The 22,923-nt window shown below is 41.8% G+C and overlaps 1 protein-coding gene across 3 annotated transcripts in view; it reads right to left on the bottom strand.

Annotated features, from left to right (window-relative positions):
* The window catches only part of CEP112 (centrosomal protein 112), a 401,457-nt gene that overhangs the window by 253,651 nt on the left and 124,883 nt on the right, over positions 1-22,923 (bottom strand). For all 3 annotated transcript variants that reach the window (XM_075014699.1, XM_075014700.1, XM_075014701.1), the window contains 5 exons: positions 15,922-16,076; positions 15,449-15,578; positions 13,867-13,959; positions 12,341-12,400; positions 3,858-3,937 (listed from right to left, as the gene is read on the bottom strand). In XM_075014699.1, coding sequence (XP_074870800.1) covers positions 3,858-3,937; positions 12,341-12,400; positions 13,867-13,959; positions 15,449-15,578; positions 15,922-16,076 — 518 coding nt within the window. The remainder of the gene's footprint in view (positions 1-3,857; positions 3,938-12,340; positions 12,401-13,866; positions 13,960-15,448; positions 15,579-15,921; positions 16,077-22,923) is intronic.

The raw sequence follows: 22,923 nt of genomic DNA, 5'->3' as shown, positions 1-22,923 counted from the left end.
GAGACCTGATTAGAACAGGTTTTTTGACTAGTGGAAGTACCTTAACTAGTGCTTTGAGAAATTTTATTATACTGGAATGCCCGAAGTATTTTCAGTTGGCAACTGAAAATAGAAAAGCTCACACTTCAGATATAATCAACAGTCCAAAACAGATAAAACTGTGGCACAGCTAGAGACAGGCTATCAGTTGCCCACAGACATAAGCTCTTTTCCAGTGCTGGGGAGAAAAAAAAGCTATAAACCAGTTCTACAACCTACTCAGATGTTTTCCATGTGTATACATACCTCTAAGCACAGTTGTCAGAATGTTTCTCCCTTAGCAGTACCCACTGAGGCGGATCACACTGCATGCAGGCGTAAAGAGCAGACCCATCTCTAACCAGCCCCAGTTACTTTTAGACAGCAAGCTCCAACGCAAAGGGATAGGAGGGTGGGTTGTGTAGCCAAAACTTGAAACACATTTCAAATAATAAAAGTTATGGAACAGGCCAGTAATATATTTTTTTTTCTTCTTTGAGTGATTGCACATGGGCATTCCAACTCCTCAGGATTCACTGGTCATGAAAACAAGTGATGGCACCACATCCTTTCTGAACAGGCGCTGATGGACAACTCACTGAAATGTGGCATCATGTCTAGATTTCAAACAGGGAAAACAAGTCCACAAATCTTTTTCAAAAAAGCCTCAAAAAATAAAATCCTATCTATTCTCAGAACGAAATAAATTATACACATACTATATTTTAAATTCTATGAGAATGAGAACCTATCAAGTTCCAGAGACCACAGCAGGCAGGAACTGAAGGGGATTAAGGTACACTCTGACCTTAACATGTGCATGCAGTGCAGCACAGCAGCCGTGAGAGCTTCAGCCACCCAAAGGCTACTGCTAAAGGAAAGAGTTTTCAGTGACACTGTGCTAGGCACTTCAGCAACAAAATTGGATGCACATGGATAATCATGTGAAGAACAAAAAATACTTTGTGCATAAGGAGGTCAGGTGACACTATTAGAAAATTATTTAATTGTAAATTCGCTGTCAATTATCAATGTTTATAGAAAGTGCAAAACAATGGAGCTCCAATCCTAACTGGACACCTTTCAGTTTTACTTTATATTTATAGGATGGGGGCTCACTCATGACAGGTCCAGCAGATCTCAGTACCATCACATACCTGTCAAATCTAGAGTACTCAGAAAGATACTGGCCTAATACAATTTTTGTTATCACCAACAAAAATAAAGGAATTAGTGGAAAAATATGGAGATCTTTGCCTCAGTCCAACAGAATGTATGAGACAGTCTGTCTACCTCAATCTGAAGCAAAACTGAGGATGTTTTATATTGATCCTTGCAGCAAAACACACCTATAAAAGATTTCAAATTTATCCAATTCTCTTTATCTTTCAAACCAATGGGATTATTTACAGATTAGGGTGTTACTCAATATTATCAAGAACGACTGGCCCTAAATTAACACTGCATGTCAAAGTTTACTAAACTGGATGTCTCAAAAGGTTGGAACGTTGAAATTACCACTTAGGTGTAATAAAATGACTATTTATACTCTGAAGTGTTGATTTGAGAATCCAGTTATCAGATTTAAACAGCCCATTAAACTGCTCAGTTTTGAAAAATGGCATCCCACATAAAACTCTAAACTCAGATGTACAGCATGTGTCTTCACATAGCTTGAAAAATTCACGACTGAATTCGCATGACAGTGGATTTTCAAAACATGTAGCACTTCAAATGACACATCTAAGATTAGAATCCAGGCCTCTGTCTTTAATTTTGGCCATCTCAGGTTGGATACAGATACTACAATAGATCACGCACAACAAAAGTATCACCACACACACTAGGTGAGGTAGTCTGCTTTGTTCATTAATCATTGACACAATGAGCTATTTAGGTTGTGAAAAGATGTCACTCCAGATGTGTTATGTCAAAACAATTTAAATGTATGTTTTAAACCCAGATTCTGCCTTCAGATACAAGGCAAAAATCCTGAAAAGTCACTTACTAATGCAACAAGACACCCAAAATGAGCTCAAATACACCATCTTGGATTCATATCAGACTTTATGATTCTTCCCTGAAAATGATGTTAACGCGCATACCCAGTAGTCATGATTTTCGTGAAATATAATGGAAAAGTTAACCTGTGTCTTCTTCCTGCATAACATTTTTAAGATCTGATCTTTATTCTCCATCTATACCATTAAAATTATAACCATCTTCTTCATCTTCAGTAAACTTTGATTACTACAGCCTCCTCCTCTCTGGCCACAACAAATGCAATTTTCAGTCACAGAATCATAGAATACCAGGACTGGATGGAACCTTGAGAGGCCATCGAGGCCAGCCCCCTGCCCTAACGGCAGGAGCAAGTACTGTCTAAACCATCCCTGACAGACATCTATCTAATCTGTTCTTAAATATCTCCAGCAATGGAGATTCCACAACCTCTCTTGGCAATTTATTCCACTGTTTGACCACCCTGACAGTTAGGAACTTTTTCCTAATGTCCAACTTAAATCTCCCTTGCTGCAGTTTAAGTCCATTGCCTCTTGTTCTATCCTCAGAGGCCAAAAAGAACAAATTTTCTCCCTCCTCCTTATGACACCCTTTTCCATACCTGAAAACTGCTACCATGTTGCCCCTCAACTTCTCTTTTCCAAACTAAACAAGCCCAATTCTTTCAGCCTTTCTTCATAGGTCACATTCTCTAACACGTCATAGGTCACATCCTCTAACATTTCAAAATGTCGGTGCCCTGACTCCTAGGACATTGCTTTCACTAAATCTCTTCTGACTTTCCATTCATTCTCCATCATAGCCAACACATTTTATCAGTCTTCATTGTAAGGCTGTCAGAGCTCTCCTTGCCCTTCATGTAATACCTAGCATGATATGTCAAACCCTGCACCTGCTGTGCAAGTGATGCATGCCCTGAGTGCCAATCTGTAAAATACTCCAACAAGCAGCTTCACACTTTCTCTCATGATTACACTTTTGAAATGATTACACATTTCCACAAAGAAATGTGCAAAGGTACCACATTTCCCTTCTTCAAATCCCTCCTCCCAACTCTCCTCTGTTATAATGCCTACTACAAACTCAACAACAGAATGGAAGATGATGGGTCACGAGTACGGCTATCATGCAGAATGGTATTGTTCCCCAAATACCCACAGTCTACTTGCTGGAACCACGTGCTGTGTTTCACCTATATTTAGTTAAGTCTGGAGGGTAAGGAAATACCTCAGGGGTACTACTATCCCCATTACAGATGGGGTGCGGAAGCACAGAGATTAAGTGACCTTGCTCACAGTCACTAAGGAAATCTGTAATGGCACAGGGAATGAACCCAGGTCTCCTGAAACTCAGGTTAGTATCTTAACTACAATACTGTTTGTACAGCACCTAGGGCACAACATTAGGAACTACCAAAATACAAATAAACAACAACAAGAAATGAACATTTCAATTGTAACCTGAGCCCCCTAAGAAGAGTCCACAACAACTTGTCTTCAGTAAGGAATAATGGTTTGCAAACATGTCAGTTCTAAAATGAAGCTGTTTTGAGTTACTTAAGGGAAAGAGAGCATCTGAAACCACTAAATTCTATTTTGCTACATTCCTATTACTTAAAACCAGATGAACTGATTTTTTAAAAATTTTTACAGCTGACTAATAAAACCCTAAAAATAACCTTTTATAATGGAAAGCTGACCCAAACTAAACTAGCAGAGTGCTGTTACAAAACGCAAAGCATACGGTCTACCTACTGAATTTGAATAAAAACAAAGATATGTAAAGAAAGAAATTATTCTTTATCACGTCTCGCTTACTTCAAAGCTTCTTCCAGTTTACGAATTTTCTTTTGAGCATCCCCTCTCTCTTTATCAAGGTCATTCTGGAAGCCATGAATCTGCCGTTTGAAAGAAAAAATTACATTTTAGCTACTACAGCATGTGATCAACAAAAAGATAAAACATTATTTCAATTTAGAACGTAATAAATTAGCTTTATACAAGTTTAGATAAGAAGCTGTTGAAATATAATCAAGCCCTGTAATGTTTCCATAATTCAAATATAAACTTTGTGAACAAAATTAACAGAAGGCTGAGGCTATCTGAACATATCCTTCTCTGTTAGTGGGTTTCTTCCTGGCCAAAAACATGTTAAACTTCAAGTGTTAAAAATACATTAATTGTATTAAAAGTAATTAGCTGTCTCTTTAGTATCAGTTGCCAGTATAAGGAAACTAAAATGTCATGAAATAAATGGTAGATGATAACACATACAGATTTGTCTAGAAACCGACTACATTGCCTAGTAGCTTAGACAAAACTTTCCACGCATTGACTTGTTTTGAATTTAAACTTACAACTGTTTTTCATAAAGAAGATTTTTTCACAAAGCATGTTTGAAAAGTATGATTAAATGGGTTAACAAAATTATTTTAGCATACTGGTCACACTACAATATATATTCATATATTATGGCATCCCAGAGCTATTGCTCCCAAGGAAAGAAAAGATACAGGGGAAGAAGAGAACTGTACTTTTGAATTCTTCACTCTTATTAAAATCAAAAGTTAGAGTGATTCAACACATGTGAAAAAGATTTCGTATACTCTTAGTTATATTCTGCGACAACCACAAGATAAGGCAATGTTTACTAATCTGTTCTGTCGAAATACTTGGTTACTGTATTTTTGCAGTATATATAAAAACTGTGAATCTAACCTAAAAACCCAGACAAACGAACATCATAACAGTGTACAGGATCTTCAAGAAAAATATGAAGGAGGACCTTCTGGAGTTCACGGGCAACGGTTTCTATTCCCAATATTTTTTCATCCTAAAGGCCAAAGCATGGGCTCAGACCTATTTTAAACCTGCGAAACCTAAATGATTGAAAAAGAAATTCTGCATGGTCTCCCAGATTTCATTATCCCCTCCCTGGATCTGGGGGACGATGACTGGAACAACATCCTTGATTTGAAGGACATTTTCACATGTCTTTATTCTCACCCCACAGGCATCCTCCACTTCATGGTCAACACCATCCTCTATCAGTTTACAGTTCTCTCTTTGGCCTCTCGGCAGCCCCTCAGATATTCACCAAATGTACATTAGTCATAGATGCCTTCCTGACAAGGCGGCATGCACAGGTATTTCCACACTTAGATGACTGGTTAATCAAGACCTGCCAAGAGGGGGGCAGGGAAGGAGGACACAGTGGCGGAGAAGAAGACAAAGGGGGCAGTTGCTCCGGGGCCTGAGCTCTAGCCACCACCACCTCCGAAGCAGAAGTGGTGACCAAAGCTCTGGGCCCCTTGGAAGTACTATGGCAGTGCTGGTCTGACTGTGTGTGGCTGTGAGGGAGTGAAGAGGGGGCCCAGTGCCATGATCCAGGCAGCACTGAAAGCTGACTGCCGTTAGCCCCTCCCCTTCCATTCCTGGCCACATTCCTTCCATAGCACGGACACAGGCCCCGCTCCCACCTTGCCCCTGGTAGCTGTTGACTCTCCTGTTCCTCAGTCAGCCAATATATGTATATACAGACATTCATATGTATTCATATGACTCCATTCACATATATGCTGTGGTAGGGTCAGTCTTCTTCCTGAGCCCCAGGCCCTTTGTTCAGTCCACTGGCCTCACCATAGGAACCCTGTTATTGGTGCAAAGGGGTGGTCTGGGGTGGAACCTGGTCCCCACCCATTCATTCCGGGTTCCAGCACAGGGACCCTGGATGGCTGCTACCAGTGAGGACTGACTTCCTTCACTCTTGCCCCTGCAGCTCTTCTCCCTGGGCCACTTCCCCAAACTCTCCTATCTGATAATTCCTTCAGGTAGCAGCAGCCACAGCAGCAAGTCCCACTTCTTTAATGGGCTCCACCAGCTGACCAGTTCTGCACAGTCTCTGGCTGAGCCTCCGTGGCCCCTGGACGGGGGGCAGCCCAGCCCCAGGTTACTGAGGCTCTCCTCCTCCTCTACTGCCTCTGCTATTCCTCCAAGTCTCCTTCCCTCTCCTCACTCACCTCCTAACTCTCCTTAATCACCTCTCACACTCCCTGCTTGCCCTGCATGGAAAAGGGTTTGTAAAAGTAGCCCTGAGTGGGATCAGCTGGCCCTAATTTATTTAGGGCAGCCTACTCCTCAGCTGCTCCCTCTGAATGTCAACTCCAAATCTGCCCTGTCTTTACTCTTGTCTTTCCTCCCCTAGCCTCACCCTGCCACAATGCATACGCATCCACACACACCATCCTCCCTCCCTCTCTCTTTCACATGTATAGATTCAGGTTTGAGCATTGGCCTGCTAAACCGAGGGTTGTGAGTTCAATCCTTGAGGCGGCCATTTAGGGATCTGGGGCAAATAGATCAAGAAAGGGATGGTGCTGGTCCTGCCAAGAGGGCACAAGACTGGACTCAGCCTCCCAAGGTCCCTTCCAGCTCTATGAGAAGATGAGTACAGAGACAAGCTTCCTTTTTATTTTACATGCTCCATTTCTCCTAATGTCATCTTTTTTCTCTTCTTAAAATCTATTTAGATGATAAACTCTTAGAAGCAAGGACTGCTTTAAATGTTTGCACAGCACCTAGGAGATTTTGAGTGCTATTATAACACAAGTAATAAAAATAAATATAAAAAAAGAGCACTGACTTCTGGATGCACTTCAAGCTCACAGTTTTCTTCATTTAACGCCTTCCTTCAGATCCTAGATATTGGAAATCATCCCTCTCTCCCTATAAACCCCTTCAGAGTCCCTCAGGTGTTTTTAACATGCCCTACCTTTTAGGTGTCAGGTGGCTAGTAGCAAGTTTTAATCTGTGAAGGGTTCTTTACTCTGATTGTGTTGGACCGACAGGGGGAATCACGTTTCAGACTTTGTCAACATTATAGGGATGCCACAAAGCACATCTGCACACCTTGTTTTTTGCCTACGGCCTGTTAACTGTCAAGAATTTTTATTTTTTTTAAGCATTCCTGAGGTATCGGTGTAGAGATGTTATCCTCATATCTACAATTTTTTGGTGACAAAAGGTAGTGGTAAATTAATGGAGCATTTGTGTAGCACCCAATTATTTGCAGCATCGTGTTTGAGTAATATGAATGTTTTCAGAGCCTCTGGAAATAAGTATACAATTATATACAGATAAATGCATATCTAACTGAAGATATTATCTGGTTCTGCATAAATTCTAATATTTATTGCTAGTACATAAGAAATTATATTAGAGAAAGTGGGCATTAAATATCTGAATTTCAAAATAATGAGTGTGATTAAATTACATCAAAGAGAAAAAGAACAGGTGGTGCTAACACAAAATTCAGTTTATACAGAAGTCTAGAGCGGCTCCAAGAACATTTAAAAGCAACGTGCCATCAGCTAAAAAGTGTTGTGAACATGCATCAATGATGGGAAGTCACAGCTCTGGCTCCACAAAGCACCTCTGTAGTTCTAAAGAAACCTCAAGGGGGAAAAAAATTCAATAAACCCCAACACCCTATAAACTTGTACAATATGAACTACAGGACTTCAGTACATTTTAATTGATTACATATTTCAAAGCATTTGTACAATATGATCAGAAATTATATCTTCAGAAAATATCTAGGCAAAAATGTCTATAGTATCAATGACTTTGAATGCATGCATCAATATTTCAGATGAAAAACAAGAAGGGAAAAGCAGTTTAAAAGACTCACTGGTAGAAAGTTTCAGTACAGAAGCTAACTGTGTGCACATCTGAATATTTAGCTGATTCAGAACATTCTCAGAGACAGAGGGATTTTCCATTAACGTGGTCAGAAGTGAATATTTAATGTGCTGGCATATATGCCTAACAACAGTTGTCTCAAGAACTGCTCTTGGTTATACTGAATCACAGTTACTAGACTTGGCTGCCTGTTTGCAATACAAGCAAATTAATTGTAAAAAGCAGGTGTTTCCTTTACTTGTAAAACCATTTAACCTAACTGGTTCCTGATTTAGGAGATTAGTTTGCCTAATTAAACAGAGAAATTTAGGGTTATTACCTGTTATTTGTTTGATGTTAAGGATCTTAACAGGGAAAAGTTGCCATAGATCAATAAAAATTACTAGATATTGGTAGGTAGTTAAGCGAACAGATCACGTCTGATAATGTATGCTTCCTTCATTTAAACACAGGCTATTGATGTTAGTATTTCATAGCCAAATCTGTCCTCTGATCTATGGCCAAATGTAGATAATATGGTACATATATTTTTGTCTCATCTCAAAGATTTTCACAGTACAGTTACATCAGTGCTTTCGAACACGTGGACACCTATACTGATCTCTATCAAAAAAAGTTTTCCAATCTTTTTTATCATCACACAGTTATAAAATCCATCCTGAAATAACCTTTATCATATCGTTTCAGGAGTCGAGAGACATATTCCTTAAGGGATGGGATGACAATAGTTGTTTTTGACCTGAAGCTTTCAAGGAATAACACACAAAGACAAAACAACACTGAATTGAAGAGTCAGTAAAATATATGACTATGCTAGGAAGTAGTAATTCCAACTCAGTAGGGGTATATATAAAGCATATGTACATATATATTTGACCTGGTGCTCCATCAGTTTAGACTTAAACTGTTCTTGAGGAAATGTAAACTGTTTTGGTAATCGCCAATATGTTAAAGAAAACTATGTGTATCATTTTAAAACAAGATTTGTTTATTACATGCACATAATTTCATTAAAATATAATTAATGCTGCAAAGTCAAGCACATAAAAGTTAGGGCATTCTAGAAATTTCTTCTTCCTCCCCCAGCAACAAGTAGGGGTCCCTCAGGGGAGCCAGGTGTGAAAAAAGACAGACCAACAATAAGAGACACACACACACTCATTGAAGTCACCGGGTAGTTCTTCCCGTCCCCTTCGAGTCTCTGGCACGCACTGGCCAGCTGTGGGAGAGAGTTGCTTAATGGCACACATCCACCTATCTCTAGGGATTATGCCTGGAGTATAAGTCACATGGGCTACGTCTACACTAGCCCCAAACTTCGAAATGAATGAGCAAATGGGAATAAGGGGACTTCGAAGTAGGCGGGGTCCTTTCAAAAAGGAGCCCTGTCGGGACAAGCCGTGCGGCAGCGAGCTGTGTCAATTTTGAAGCGCTAGCAGCCGCCCGCATGCTAATGAAGCACTGAATATGCATTTCAGCGCTTCATTAGTAAACTTTGAAATGGCCATTTGCATGGCCATTTCGAAGTTTGGGGTTAGTGTAGACATGGCCATGGAGTCTCTTCCAGCTCCAAACCACAGAATTGAGGTTGCCTAGGAAGAGACACTTTGCTACTGATTTCCAAAGATATTTGCTAAGAGCAGTGGACTGCTGGAACTCAGGGAATTTGGGCTCCATCCCAGGCTCATCTATCCTTTACCTCCTAAGCCTAAACCCTTATGCCTCCATCCCCTCCAACCAGTCCCACTACATATTACACCACTGGCTCCTTATTCCAGTCCCATTCACCTCACCTACCAAGGCTCAGCCACCATTTCTCAGGCTTCTGATACAATGCCAGTCTAACAAGTCTTAGCCCACTCCTGCAGACTCACTTTCTCTGTCTGCCCCTCACTCCATTTCTGTTTCCAGTCTGATCCCACCCCACTAATTATTCCCAGTCTTCCTGTTCAGCCAGTCACAGATCCCTCTCCAGTTTTCCATTCTGACTCTCCCCTGACCCACATTCCCTGTCCTCATCTCCCTACACAGGTTTTTCATCCAGTCTCTCCGTCTTCTCCTCCCTGCATGCCACCAGGGTCCCTAACCCAGAACCTTTGCCCAGCCAATCCCAGTTCTTCCCCACATCCGTTTCTTTTCTACCTTCTCCCACTCCATTGTTTTCTAGTCCCAGTCTCCCCCTCACCAAATATGGGATAAGGGGAATGATGCTGTCCCAGCCAAAACGGGACAGGTGGTCACCCCATCTGGGAGTCAGGAGGTGGCTGCCCCCCTCCCAGTGAAGCTCCCAGCTTCCACCAGCTGGGGGGGCCACCATGCTGCATCTCTGGCTCCCAGTTCCCCCTGCTGAGGGAAGCTGAGGGGCAGCTGCGCTGCTGTGCAGGTCCAGCTCTGGATCCCCACACTGAGGGCAGCCATGGTGCAGGCCCAGCTCCCCCAGCGGGGGAATGTTGGGGGCCAGCCATGCCACAGTGGGGGAAGTGGGGTAGCATCCGTGCTGCTGCACAGGGCTGGCTCCCAGCTCCCCCAGCCAGGAGAAGCCAGGGGGGAGCAGCTACACCACTGTGGGGGAGCAAGGGGAAGCTGGGGAGCATCCATGCTGCTGCATGGATCTGGCTCCCAGCTTCCACAGCAGGGGGAAGTTGGGGGAGCAGCCACGCCACAGTGGGGGAGCCAGGGGAAGCTGGGGAGCAGCCGCACTGCGGTGGGGGTCTGGCTCCCAGGTCCCCCAGCTGGGGGAAGCCAGGGCTCAGGTAGCCACAGCCGAGTCCAGCTCTCACAGCCGGGGGAAGCTGGGGGGCAGCCGCCTGAAAATACGGGGCAATTAGCCCCTTTTCCAAAATAAATAATACAGGACTGCGCCATAAAAACCAGGATGGATGGTCACCCTACCCTTAGGTCCTCATGCAAGGTATTGCTCCCAACCCACTGGCTACCTGGTTCCCCAATCCTTTTTCCCCCTAACTCCCACACCTAGTCTTCTTGCCTTGCCAGTCCCAGTCTACATCCCCAGTTCCCAATATTTGCCTCCTTGCCAACCTCTAATTCCAGGCTTCACCCATCCCCAAGACTCTGTTTTCCAATCTATTCCCTTAGCCCTCCCTGACAATGTCCTAAGGCTCTAGCACTCTCTGAATTTGAATCAAACAGCCTCCTCTTCCATACTGCCTTGCAGTGGGGAGAGACGGACCCTCTGCTCTCATTTCTGATGCCCAGACCCATGCCCTACAAGAAAAGTTCATCTTTGTCACTTTCACCCTGGGCTGCATGCTCAGGTAGCATTTTAGGAATGGCCTATTCCCATCCTGTCACAGAGAGGACCTGTGAGTGGACTAAGCAAGCTCAGTCACTCTGTAGGGATACTGCATGTCCAGCCTACCTAGCACTAAGAGCTACAAGTGGTTTGGGTATGCTTAGTCAGGATGGAATCTCTAGATTAGATCAGCGAGAAAAACACAGATCAAACATGGCTACTCCTCACACAAAGACATCTTGTTTATTGCTCTCAGTCTTTCATTCTCTCCTACTGGAATGAGTTACCCAATGCAAAGACTTTTATAACTCCACCATAAACGCTATATAACTCGACAATCTCCAAGTTATGCCAGCCCACCTAGATTTTGACCTTCAATATTCTTATTATTAAATTCTTGGGTCCTGCTTGACAAATTATCTTTGCCAGACTGAACTGTGGAGTGTTTTTCCACATGCAAATAAAGTCTAGGATAACACTGAAACATTTCCTTTTGTGATGTAAACCAGAATTTGAACTTTGGAATGTCTACACAGACCATAATCTGGACTATAGGAAATGAAAAATAGTTCACTCGTAGCTGTGTTTCCGTTCATTCACAGAGTTTGTTACTGATGCTGAAAAAATAAGTCATGCAGTTGAAGCATTGGATATGTTCATTATTCATATATCTAGAAGTAGTCTGTCATTAATCACTACGATAGATAGAAAGGAAGAAAAAGACATTTAAAAATAAAGTCATGTGGAATAATTAACTCTTGCAATGAGTAACTGTTTATATCAACACGTTTGAGGTTTAAGGCTAAAATTTGTACATATTTACAAAGTGCAGTGAGATTAAATATGCTCTACAAGTGCTAAGCATGATTTGTTTTTTAATTTTTTCACTCAAAACACTATCTTGGAAGATGACACAATATATGTATGGGTACAGCTAAAACGTACAGTATTTGTTGGGAAATATGATAAAACAGCAATAGCAATTTCAATCAACATCCCTCTCTCTGTCTAGTAAAGGAATAGCAGAGAATGAAAAGCCATGACACGACCACAAGTAGGACCTAATAGGCCCTGTTTGCACCCTCTTCCCTGGGGTGAATTTCACCCTAAGTGTATTAAATAGTAGGCATTAATATGTTTTGAACTACACACATTATGCTTCTGGAAAAAAGTCAATAGCTTTATCCTTGTTTAAAAGCTGCTTATTCTGGACAATTTTTTTTAGATTTAATCAGTTACATGCCCCCTTTCTGTACAATATTCATTTATTTGTGGACTTCAGTCATTAACTGGTGGCTAAGACATCCGGAAGTACAAATAACTTTTAACCTTTTCCTTCAAACTCTACCTTTTTTTCATGAATCCGTTCTAAATGAAGTTTTTCCTGTTGAAATTTGTGTTCTTGATCCTGCAAATTAAGGAACTTATTTTAAAAAGGAATCACCACTTCTTTAAACAGCAGACTATTATTCAAAAGCAGGCTTTAACGAGACAAAACCTGTGCATTTTACTGAAGCGCAGTATGTCCCATGTCAATGAAAGTGTCCCAAATTCATCTCATAATCAAACGTTACTCTACAAACAATTTTAAAGGTTTTATTTTAGCTCTAAAATTATGTAGCATTTATTAGCTTGGGGTGTCTCCGAACTAAAAGTCAGAAGATACAGTTTCAGTTAATGGTCTCAGGGATGCCATTAGAGTGCAGCAAACTAATATGTTGAAGATTTACACACTGTCTTGCTGAACAGTCTCTGTGCAGACAATCCCTTTCTTCCTAGCTTCCCAGACTGAAATAAAATGAGAGTCATTGAGTTAGACCTTGATGAGTGCAAAGGGGTGAGAGTGCTTTCTCCTTATTTACTACAAAGCAGCCAATAAAATAAAACTGACCAAAGATTCCAAGGACAGTAATAAATAGTCCTTCTGTACCATCAAAGGCTACGTCTACACGAAAGCGATCCTTCAAAAGAAGTTCTTCTGCAAGATCTCTTCCGAAAAAAATTCTTTCAAAAGAGCATGTCCACACACACTAAAGTAGATCAAAAAAAATCAATCCGCTCTTTCAAGAGTGTCCCCAGTGCCCCCACTCTTTTGAAAGAATGGGCCAGGGATCAAAAAATCTGGTGCCATGAGGACTGCTCTTTCAAAAGAAGGGTCCCCGGGATGTCTATACACGTTTTTTAATGAAAGAATCTTTTGGAAAAAGGCGCTCTTCCTCACCTCTGAGAGGAAGAGGACCACCGAGAAAAGTGTTGCATGCTTTTGATTGAATATAGAAAGAACACATTTTGTGCATAGACGCTCCACAGAATTTTTAAAAAGATTCCCAGCTTTTTTGATAAAACTCGCTAGTGTAGACATAACCAAAGGGGCTTCTCTGACCCAAGTAAGGTTATGAGATGTGGGAAAATAGAGATACCCAGGGGTTCAACAGGGTTACAAAGAATCCACTGTAGGGTCAGGGAAGGAATAACTTTACTATCTATTAGAAGACAGAAAATATAACTTAATTGTTTAACTGTAAGAATTGTGACACAAGTTAATGCTAACTTTTACAAATGTACATACCACTATGAAAGACAGGGACAGGGATTGCGTTCAAATTCACTATGTACTTCTCTACAATACATTGATATACTTTGTTATCAGTTCGACACACAAGAAAATAAGACAAACAGCCACAAAGTTTTTCTTAAAAGGCATAGCCAAAAAGAGTAAGAACAAATTCTACTCTTTTAAGTGTGTAGGGACTGGCTCCTCTGATTTCCAAGAACTCCAAAATATATCTTAGTCTGGCATTCTAGTCAGACAAATCTTGGGAACGAGTAAAAAGGGCTCTTCATTTTTCCCCTAGTGAAAAATTCAGGACTCACCCTCAGCTGTTGCTGCCTTTGATGTTCTGATTCTTGTAACTGTTGTTTTAATTCAGACACACTCTGTTCTAATTCTTCAATCACATCAGATGCCTGTAGGGATTTAACAGAAGAGTGAATGTTTGTCTTATAGACTGTATTTGCCCTACTGAAATAAGTTACTCCTTCCCTTTACAAAGTTGTATCAAAAAAAGTAGAAAAAAATTACAAACTTGGAAAAGACAGTTTTCTTCAACAGTCATCTGTATTTCATTTCTATTTGTTCTTAAATGTGAAAATGGGACTGTAGTCAAAAACTAAAAACCAAACAAAACAAACAGGCAGTTGACTTAAGAAAGAATTTTAAAATAAAATGAAGATGGTCATTTAGCATTTCCTTATCTTAGCATTCCAGTAATTCACTCCAAAATGTGAATACTGCATTTTTTATAATATATATACATATATAGATATAGATGATGTGAATATGATGTAGGCTAGACAACTTATCACCAAGGCCACATGTGAAAAACCCTAATTTCTTACATTTTTTTGCACTGAATATTTAAAAGCTGGAATTTAAAAATGTATGCAACAAAATGTTTCATTAATAAAAACAGGAAAATATTTTAACGTGTGCCTGAAGAAAAATATTTTTCTTCACTCTTTTGGTAACAAGTTTGGAAAGAGGCCTTTACTCAATCTCTAAGTTTTGCATTAAAATTAGCAAGCCCAAGTTCTTCAACATCTAAAACCTTACATTTATACATCCAAAAAGAGGATCAGGGGAACAAAGCAGTTATGAAGTATATGACTCCCAGAGATATTTTGCATAGAAGTCTTGCCTACTATTGCTCTTTTATGTAGGCATATAATGCACAACAGAGCATATATCACATACAAAATAATGCTCCTAGTTAGTTCATCCTTCCTTTGGGAGTCCCTGTGGGGACATCTGGGCTTAAAAAGTTAGGCAGGATCCTCTCTCTCATGGAGGCCCCTACATGTTCTATTACTTCTTCCTCACGTGTTCTTAACAGCTTTCCTTCTCTCCTCTTAACAATTCTTGTCCTCTCTCCTTCCCAAACTTCCTGTCACTGTTTATATAACTCTCTTCCAACACCCAGCTTTCTTGGTTCTATATTTTGGTTATTTTCCATTGCTTCTTATTTTCCCACACCCCTGCAAAAGGGTAGGATAAAACTAGTTTTCCTAGGTCTGAGTCCACCCAATGTTCCCAAGTGTTTTCACCTGGAAAGTGATTATGAGTTTCTAACAATCCTCCACTGTATATGGTTAAGGAGGATATGACACCGTTCACACCTGCAGGAATCCCAATACACATTGAAGTTTCATATATACAGCAATTTCATAACAAGTTCACTATCAATTTTATTCGTTGCACATACATATCCCACAAGCCATCACAGCATGAGTAATCTTATGCAAGTGAGTAGCTCCTTTAGGCAAAGTTATTCATGTGCCTTAGTATCTGCAAGACTGAAGCTTTTAGACCATTTTGAAAATTTGTCCCTTATCTATGTAATTGAGAAAGCAAACATTTTTATGCCCATTATGCCTGAGGGGTTGTTTGCAAATATACCTTCGCTGCAGAAAGAGCATGTTCCTGTTTCATAAAATTTGTATCAATATCATATTTCTTGTGTTGTTGTTGAATATTCTGTTCATAATCTTGTATGATGCGATCCTTTTCTTTCTCAAGGGAGTTGCACCTACCATATCAATAAAGGAAAAATAAAATTGAAATTGGCTTCAAATTTTCATATTTTATGTGTTTTATATAATTTTTGAAGTTTCTGCAAAATTCTGCTCACCCAGCTAGCCCTCTCAATTGATACAACATAACACAAAGTTCTGCAATGTAAAATGTATTTTGTTTTTCATGATCATCATCTTGGTGAGTGTCAAAAAGTGGTTTTTGCACCTGGGTGGGTAAGTTTTCACGACACTTTCCTAACGCTGAACTATCGAGCACTCATTTTCCTGAAGAAAGAGAATGATGTTTGGTTTGGGAAGTGTTAACTGCTTTGGTTTAAACTCTATTTTATGAATTACCTTGATTTTGCCTCCTGCAATTCAGTGCACACTGCTTGGTAGCATTGCTCTAGATCAGCCTTTTCTTGAGATAATTTCTGACGCTGTAAATTACTATTTTCAGCTTCTACAGTCAGCTGCTGGACACGAGCCTCCAATTCTTTGACCATCTGGGTCTAAAAGAATAGGTTATTGTTAAGAAAAAGTAATGCACATCCCCGTTATTCAACAGCCTAGAGCAACTGCGGTTCTCTGGTGGTCCAGAGAAACAAGAGTTATAAAAGCAAAGCTGTCATCAATCATGACAGTCAATTCGATAATATATCAAAGCTTTCAAAATATACATGTTTCAAACAAAGTAAAGGGTAACCTCTGCCCCCAAACCCAAACTGAAACAATACTTGCACTAGATTTCTATATAGTTTTTGTAATATGAAGCAAAACAAATAGCTTAAAGAAAAATTGCAATTCAGGATAATGTGTTGAAGTATTTCATACCTGTCAGAAACAAACAGTACTATGATCAATGAAAATACAGACATCCTGCACATAAGACAGAGCCCAGAAGAGGAAACTTTCATGATTAATACTACAGGATGAAATGCTTAAATCCAGTACTCTCTCATCCAGCAACATCTGTGGTCCAGTAGGATCACAGATGTTGCTGGGGCCAGGGCTGACCCATATCTGTGGGGCCAGGGCCAGACCAGCCCCCACCAGCAGCTGGGCCAGATCCAGGGCCAGAGCAGCCCCAGCCAGCAGCCTGGATGGAGCTGGGGCCAGAACAGCCACTGCCAGAACATGGGACTGGAACCAAAGGTCCCACCAGAGGCCCTGCTGCTGTTGCGTGGAGCTGGAGCCCAAGACCTCACCTGTCAGAACCTTGTGGCAGCCCCAGAAGCGTAGGGCCAGGAGCTATGGGAGGGCCTATGGCAGCCCAGCAAACCCAGAATCCCCAGGGGGCAGGCGGCTGAGGTCACCTGGGTCCCAACCATGTAGAACAAGGGAGGTGCAACCTGTGTGGGTGTGTAATATATATTTCCCTGTCTTCATATTTTCTTTCAAGAACAAGCAAATCAGTGGGTCAAAGATTTTTTTTTTTTTAGGTTTCTACACATATGTACTTGCATCAGGTAAAATTCTGTTGTCTTTATAATGTTATCAAATTCAATGCATTTAATTTGTACATGATATTAGCCCCACGTGCTTTCTGTAATAAAATATTGATTCAGTTACTAAAATGAAATCATGGTCTAAGCCTGTTCCCAATAAATATACTGAGGTACCAAAATATTGAAGAATGTAGAAGTCGTTCATTATTGCAGTCAGTCTCTTTTAGGGGTACATCCAAGAGACTGAAAAAATAACATGATACAGCGGTTGACAGAAGACACTTTCCTTACATAAAATACTGTTCCTTTGTTTATCTGATTAAATGTGGTCAAGTGTATATGAGATATTTTGAGATATAAAGATAAGATTGGCATGCTATAAAGAAGGATGACTATAATATACATTTTACAATACTCAATGTCACATTTTCAGTTCATCTTGTTATCAATTTACAAATATTAATATAAGTTACAAATGTAACTATTACTCTGTGAGGTAGGTGGTATTATCTCCATTTTAAAAATGGGGAACTTGCACCACAGAAGAAGAGCTCAGTGGCTTAACAGGACACACCAAGTGTCAGCCTCAAGAATAAAAGACAGACAGTCCTAATTCCTGGCATGCTTCCATCTGTTTCTCTCTCCTTATAATGAATCTTTTTTCAATCAATTATAAACATGCAATGAAAAAATTGTATTGAATAGTTTTACAACATTCAGCGTGTAAAATAAAAATATCTGAGAATTTCAAAGAAGAAACACTGTTTCTCTTCTCCATTCTTTCCTAAAATGATCTTAGTGCATAAGGAAATGAGAATAGCATTCCTGAGGAGGCAGAGGTGGGAAAATAAGACACAGCTGCCTTTTCAGGATATTCAAATCAAAGTTATTTTTATATTAACAAAGGTTTGGTAGTGAAGGAAGGGAAAGGAAGTGGAGGAATATTTTCACCCTCTCTTAAAGTGAAGTGAAAGCTCAAACATCTGCCAACTTCATTCATCTTCAAGTTTTGTAGTATATTTAAATGTGCCGGGAGACATTTTTAAAACATTAATGCAATCAGAACAGCATTACTCAAGCTCTGGAAAACAGTTAAAATATTTTCTAAAACACACCAATCCTAACCATACACTTGTGTTTCATTTAAAAGAGACTCTTTCCATCAGTGCAAGCCAGCTGCAGGGTCTGGGTTGTTTGGACAACAAATAAAGTCAAGTACATTATACTTTTAAGTTACAGGATTTGTCATGTAGCTAGTGGAGATTACAGTCTTGTTTTTGACAAACAGCAGCTTTCAGACATCCTGTACCCAAAAGACTGAACCACATGATAAGATAAGGAGGATATCCCACTTTGCCAGCTGGGAGAAATTTGGCAAGAAAAAAAAAGTTATCAACTTAATTGCCAATGAGAACAATCACTTCACAGACAATTTGAGATGTCAAGCAGGGCACAACAAAGCCAGTAAGTCCCCTAAGAACCTCAGAACAGGCAAGGAAATTGTGTTATAATAATCAGTGCAGTTACCACATAAATTGTAAGTTCTAGAACAAAACACAGTAGTAGCTTCAAATCAGGGTAATATCTTTCATAAATTGTGTGAAAGCAGTTGGTGTTTTTATTATGTACATGCAGCACTAATTAATCATTTATATATTGTCTGTATTTTGGTCAGCATGCTCTTTAATGAAGAGCACACTTTAAAATATTCCTGAATTCTCTTCTGTGACTGGCAGGCAATTCAATGTATGGTGGGCATTCTCCCCACAATCCAGCAGCTCCTCTCGAAATATGCACGGTACAATATGGCTCAGCAGAGCTTCTGCACTATACGGATTTGCACCTGGGAGCTGTCCAAAGGGAGCCTCACAAAAAGTCAGGATCTGAACCAGTTGTCAAACAGCTACATCAGAGCTCAGAATTTGGTCCTTTAAGCATAAGGCTACAGTAAACTCAGTCCAATCAACTGTGAATGCTTTCACAATCTAGAGTTGTGCGCTACTCTAATCAAACTGAGAATTCATATTATAACAAGGGTGGATTTGCCTGTCAATTTCTAAACAAAAGTCTTCAAGAGTCTTCCAAAACTACTGACTTGTTCTGGCCTTCATTCATAATTTTTTTAAACAGATTTATACTTAGAAATTACTGCCCCCCAACCATAAGGAACTCCCTCCTTTGTCTTGCATTTTCACTTATGAAATATGCCTGTTTTCAAAACACTTCTAATGTGAAAAACACTACCCGACATCAGCAGACAATGCTATCACCCAATGTTTAAAAAGAAAACAGAAAAAATCTAAATGAGAGCATTCCTCTGCATCTCTCAGTACGTTTTGATTTATCCATTTAGTTTACACTGTAAACTCCTCAGGGAAAGGACTGAGAGTTCCATTGTAGATTTACAAAAAAAAAAAGTCACGATTAAGCATCAATATTCAGCCAAAGTACTGTTTAAAACATGAGGTGAAAACTGTCTTTTAGCAGCACAGCGTATCTCCTTCTAAGTAATGTTACAAATTATGAGATGCAAGATGCAAGTATTAAATAGTCACAGTCTAATAAAATACACAATATGAGAGTTCTGGAGGGAAAGAATTGAAGGAGCAACACTCTACTTTCAACTCTTTGAAGTGGCTGGTTTTATTACAGAGGCGATACTCAGCTTCTCTAGGAGAACACATCATCATTAGGACGTGAAGCTGGCTGACTACATAATATTACATACTCTCAAACATTCTCCCCTCTCCCAAACATTCTTCTCTGAGTTGCATGGACTTAAACCCTGAATTACTCTACTGAGGGCATGTCTACACAAAAGTCTTACTCCACAATGGATTATTCAGGAGTTGTTATTCCAAAATAAACTACTCCAGAATATCACATCCACACTACAGGGAAGCCCCAGAATAAGCAAGACTTATTCCAAAATAGCACGTCCACACAAAATAGAGCCTATTTCGGATGACAGCCTCCAAAAGTATGTCGGGGCGTACCTCCTGTGGCTGTTTGGTTAGGAAAGCTGCTCTGAACAAACTCAAGTCACAGTCTTACAAGTGACTCGACCACTGCTTTCCCCATCCCGAGATATAAAAAGGGACACACTGGGCATGTGCAGTTTTCTGCTCTCACTGCCCTTGCAGATGCCAAGCAGTTACAGCATGCCTGTAAACAACTGTCGGGGTCATGGGCTTTGCGCTGCATCTCTCAGTATATTTCCTCCAAGCCACCCACATGTTGCTCCAGTGGGGCAACAACAAGGACCAGCCAATCCCACACCCATGTCATGGCGCTCCTGCTGCTGCACAGTACACTCAATACCCTGCTACACCATTGAGCATTGCTTCTGGCAGTACGACACCAGCTCCGACTGGTGGGACCACATCGTTCCAAATGGACAGAATGATCAACAGTGGCTGAAGAACTGTCACATGATGAAGGCCACCTTCCAGAAGCTCTGCAAGTGGCTTGCCCCTGCCCTCAAGTGACAGGACACCCTGATTAGACCCACCTTCCCCATGCAGAAGCATATTGTCATCACCCTGTGGAAGCTTACCATACCAAAAGAAAGGTTACTCACCGTAGTAATGGTGGTTCTTCGAGATGTGTCCCTGTGGGTGCTCCACATTAGGTGTCGGGCTCGCCCGGCGCCGCAGATCGGATCGTCCAAGCAGTTTCTGCCGGATCACGCATGCGCCGGTGCGTGCCACTCCCTTGCGCGCTCCTGGCCACGTGCGCGATCTGGTTCCCACCAGTTCCTTGACCAACCGCCTCGGATGCTCCTGAAAAACACTAAACAGAGATCAGAAGCGGGGAGGATGGGCGGGTAGTGGAGCACCCACGGGGACACATCTCGAAGAACCATCGTTACTACGGTGAGTAACCTTTCTTTCTTCTTCGAGTGTCCCCGTGGGTGCTCCACATTAGGTGACTACCCAGCAGTAACCCAAGATAGGAGGTGGGTAATCGGATCATGTACAGCTTGTCCCCGAGAGGACCGCTGTCGAGAGCTGGGTATCCTCTTGGAATACCCTGTGAAGGGCGTAGTGCTTGGCGAAGGTGTCATAGGATGACCAGGTCACCGCTCTGCAAATGTCCTTTAGCGCAACGCCCTTGAAAAAGGCTGTTTATGCTGCCACCGCCCTAGTGGAGTGAGCCCTGGGCGGGGCCAATAAAGGAGTCTTCTTGAGTTCGTAGCACATTTTCATGCAGGATACAATGTGCTTCAAGATTCTCTGCGAAGAGAGACCTTCTCCTTTCGATTTGGGAGCGAGAGAGACCAGGAGTCTATCCATTTTCCGGATGGGCTTGGTCCTCTCTATATAGAAGGCCAGTGCCCTCCTCACGTCCAGGAGGTGTAGGCGCGCCTCTTTGTTAGAGTTATGAGGCTTTGGATAAAACGAGGGTGAAACAATAGGTTCGTTAATATGAAACTCTGAAGAAACTTTAGGAAGAAAGGCTGGATGCAGCCGTAGAGCCACCGCCTCCTTGGAAAAAACAGTGCAGGGTAGCGTTGCCATGACTGCCGCAAGCTCGCTCACCCTGCGAGCTGACGTGATTGCGAGAAGGAAGGTTGTCTTTATCGTAAGGAGGCGGAGGGAAACCGTGGCTAAAGGCTCGAACGGTGGTCCCGTTAGCGCATTAAGCACCAGGTCCAAGTTCCACGAAGGTGGAAGCGGTTTCCAAGGGAGGTATAGGTTTACCAACCCTTTGAGGAACCTGGTAACCATGGGATGGGCGAACACCGTGTGCCCTTCCTCTTTGTGTCTGAATGCCGAACTGGCGGCAAGGTGGACCTTTAACGAGGATAGTGAGAGTCCTCCTCTCTTGAGGTCCAGTAAATACTCTAATATTACAGGTATAGGCACCGAAAGGGGGGCTAGCTGTTTGGTAGAACACCATGCCGTGAAGCGAGTCCATTTCTGCTTCTAGGTCTTCCTGGTGGAAGTCCTCCTGCTACTTTCTAGGACCTGTTGCACTTCCTCCGTACATGTGCTCTCTAGGGAGCTGAGCCATGGATTAACCACGCTTGTAGTCACAGGCCTTGGGGGTGTGGATGCACTATGGACCCCTGGGCTTGCGTGAGCAGATCCAGCGCCACCGGAAGGGGCATCGGTGAACGGTCCGACATGCGCAGGAGTAGGGGGAACCATTGCTGTCGATCCCACGTTGGGACTATCAGGATCATTCGGGCTCCTTCCCTCCTGGCTTTCTGCAAGACTTTGTGGATCAGCACTGTGGGAGGAAAAGCATAAAGCAGGGGGCCCCTCCACGAGATCGCGAATGCATCCCCCAGGAACCCCCATTCCAGTCCTGCCCTGGAGCAGAATCGTGGGCACTTCTTGTTGTGTTGAGTGGCAAACAGGTCTATCTGGGGAAAGCCCCATGCGTGAAAAATCGGTCATAGCAGATCGGGACGGATCTGCCACTCGTGCATGAGTGCAAAACGCCTGCTCAGCTGGTCTGCCTTCACATTGTGAGTGCCTGGTAAGTACGAGGCTTTCAAGGTTATATTGTTGGCGATGCACCAGTTCCACAACTGGACTGCTTCCGCACATAAGGCACGGGACCGAGCTCCTCCTTGCCGATTTATATAAAACATGGTGGAGGTATTGTCTGTACTGATCCCGACTACTTTGCCTTGTATATGGTCTCGAAAGTGTCTGCAGGTGTTGAACACTGCTCTGAGCTCCAGTATATTTATGTGCAGTGACTGTTCCGTGGAGGACCACAGTCCTTGCGTCACCTCTTCGCCCATGTGTGCTCCCCACCCTATGTGGGAGGCATCTGTAGTAAGAAAAACCGATATTTGTGGTTGGTGGAAGGGTATCCCTGTTAGCATGTTCTTGGGGTTTACCCACCATTGCAGGGATTTGCGCACCTCTGTTGTGGGTGACACCACCCTGCGAAC

Source organism: Carettochelys insculpta, chromosome 20, assembly GCF_033958435.1.
Source record: "Carettochelys insculpta isolate YL-2023 chromosome 20, ASM3395843v1, whole genome shotgun sequence".
In the NCBI taxonomy this organism is placed as follows: domain Eukaryota; kingdom Metazoa; phylum Chordata; order Testudines; family Carettochelyidae; genus Carettochelys; species Carettochelys insculpta.
This window is presented reverse-complemented; position numbering and strand designations above follow the sequence as displayed.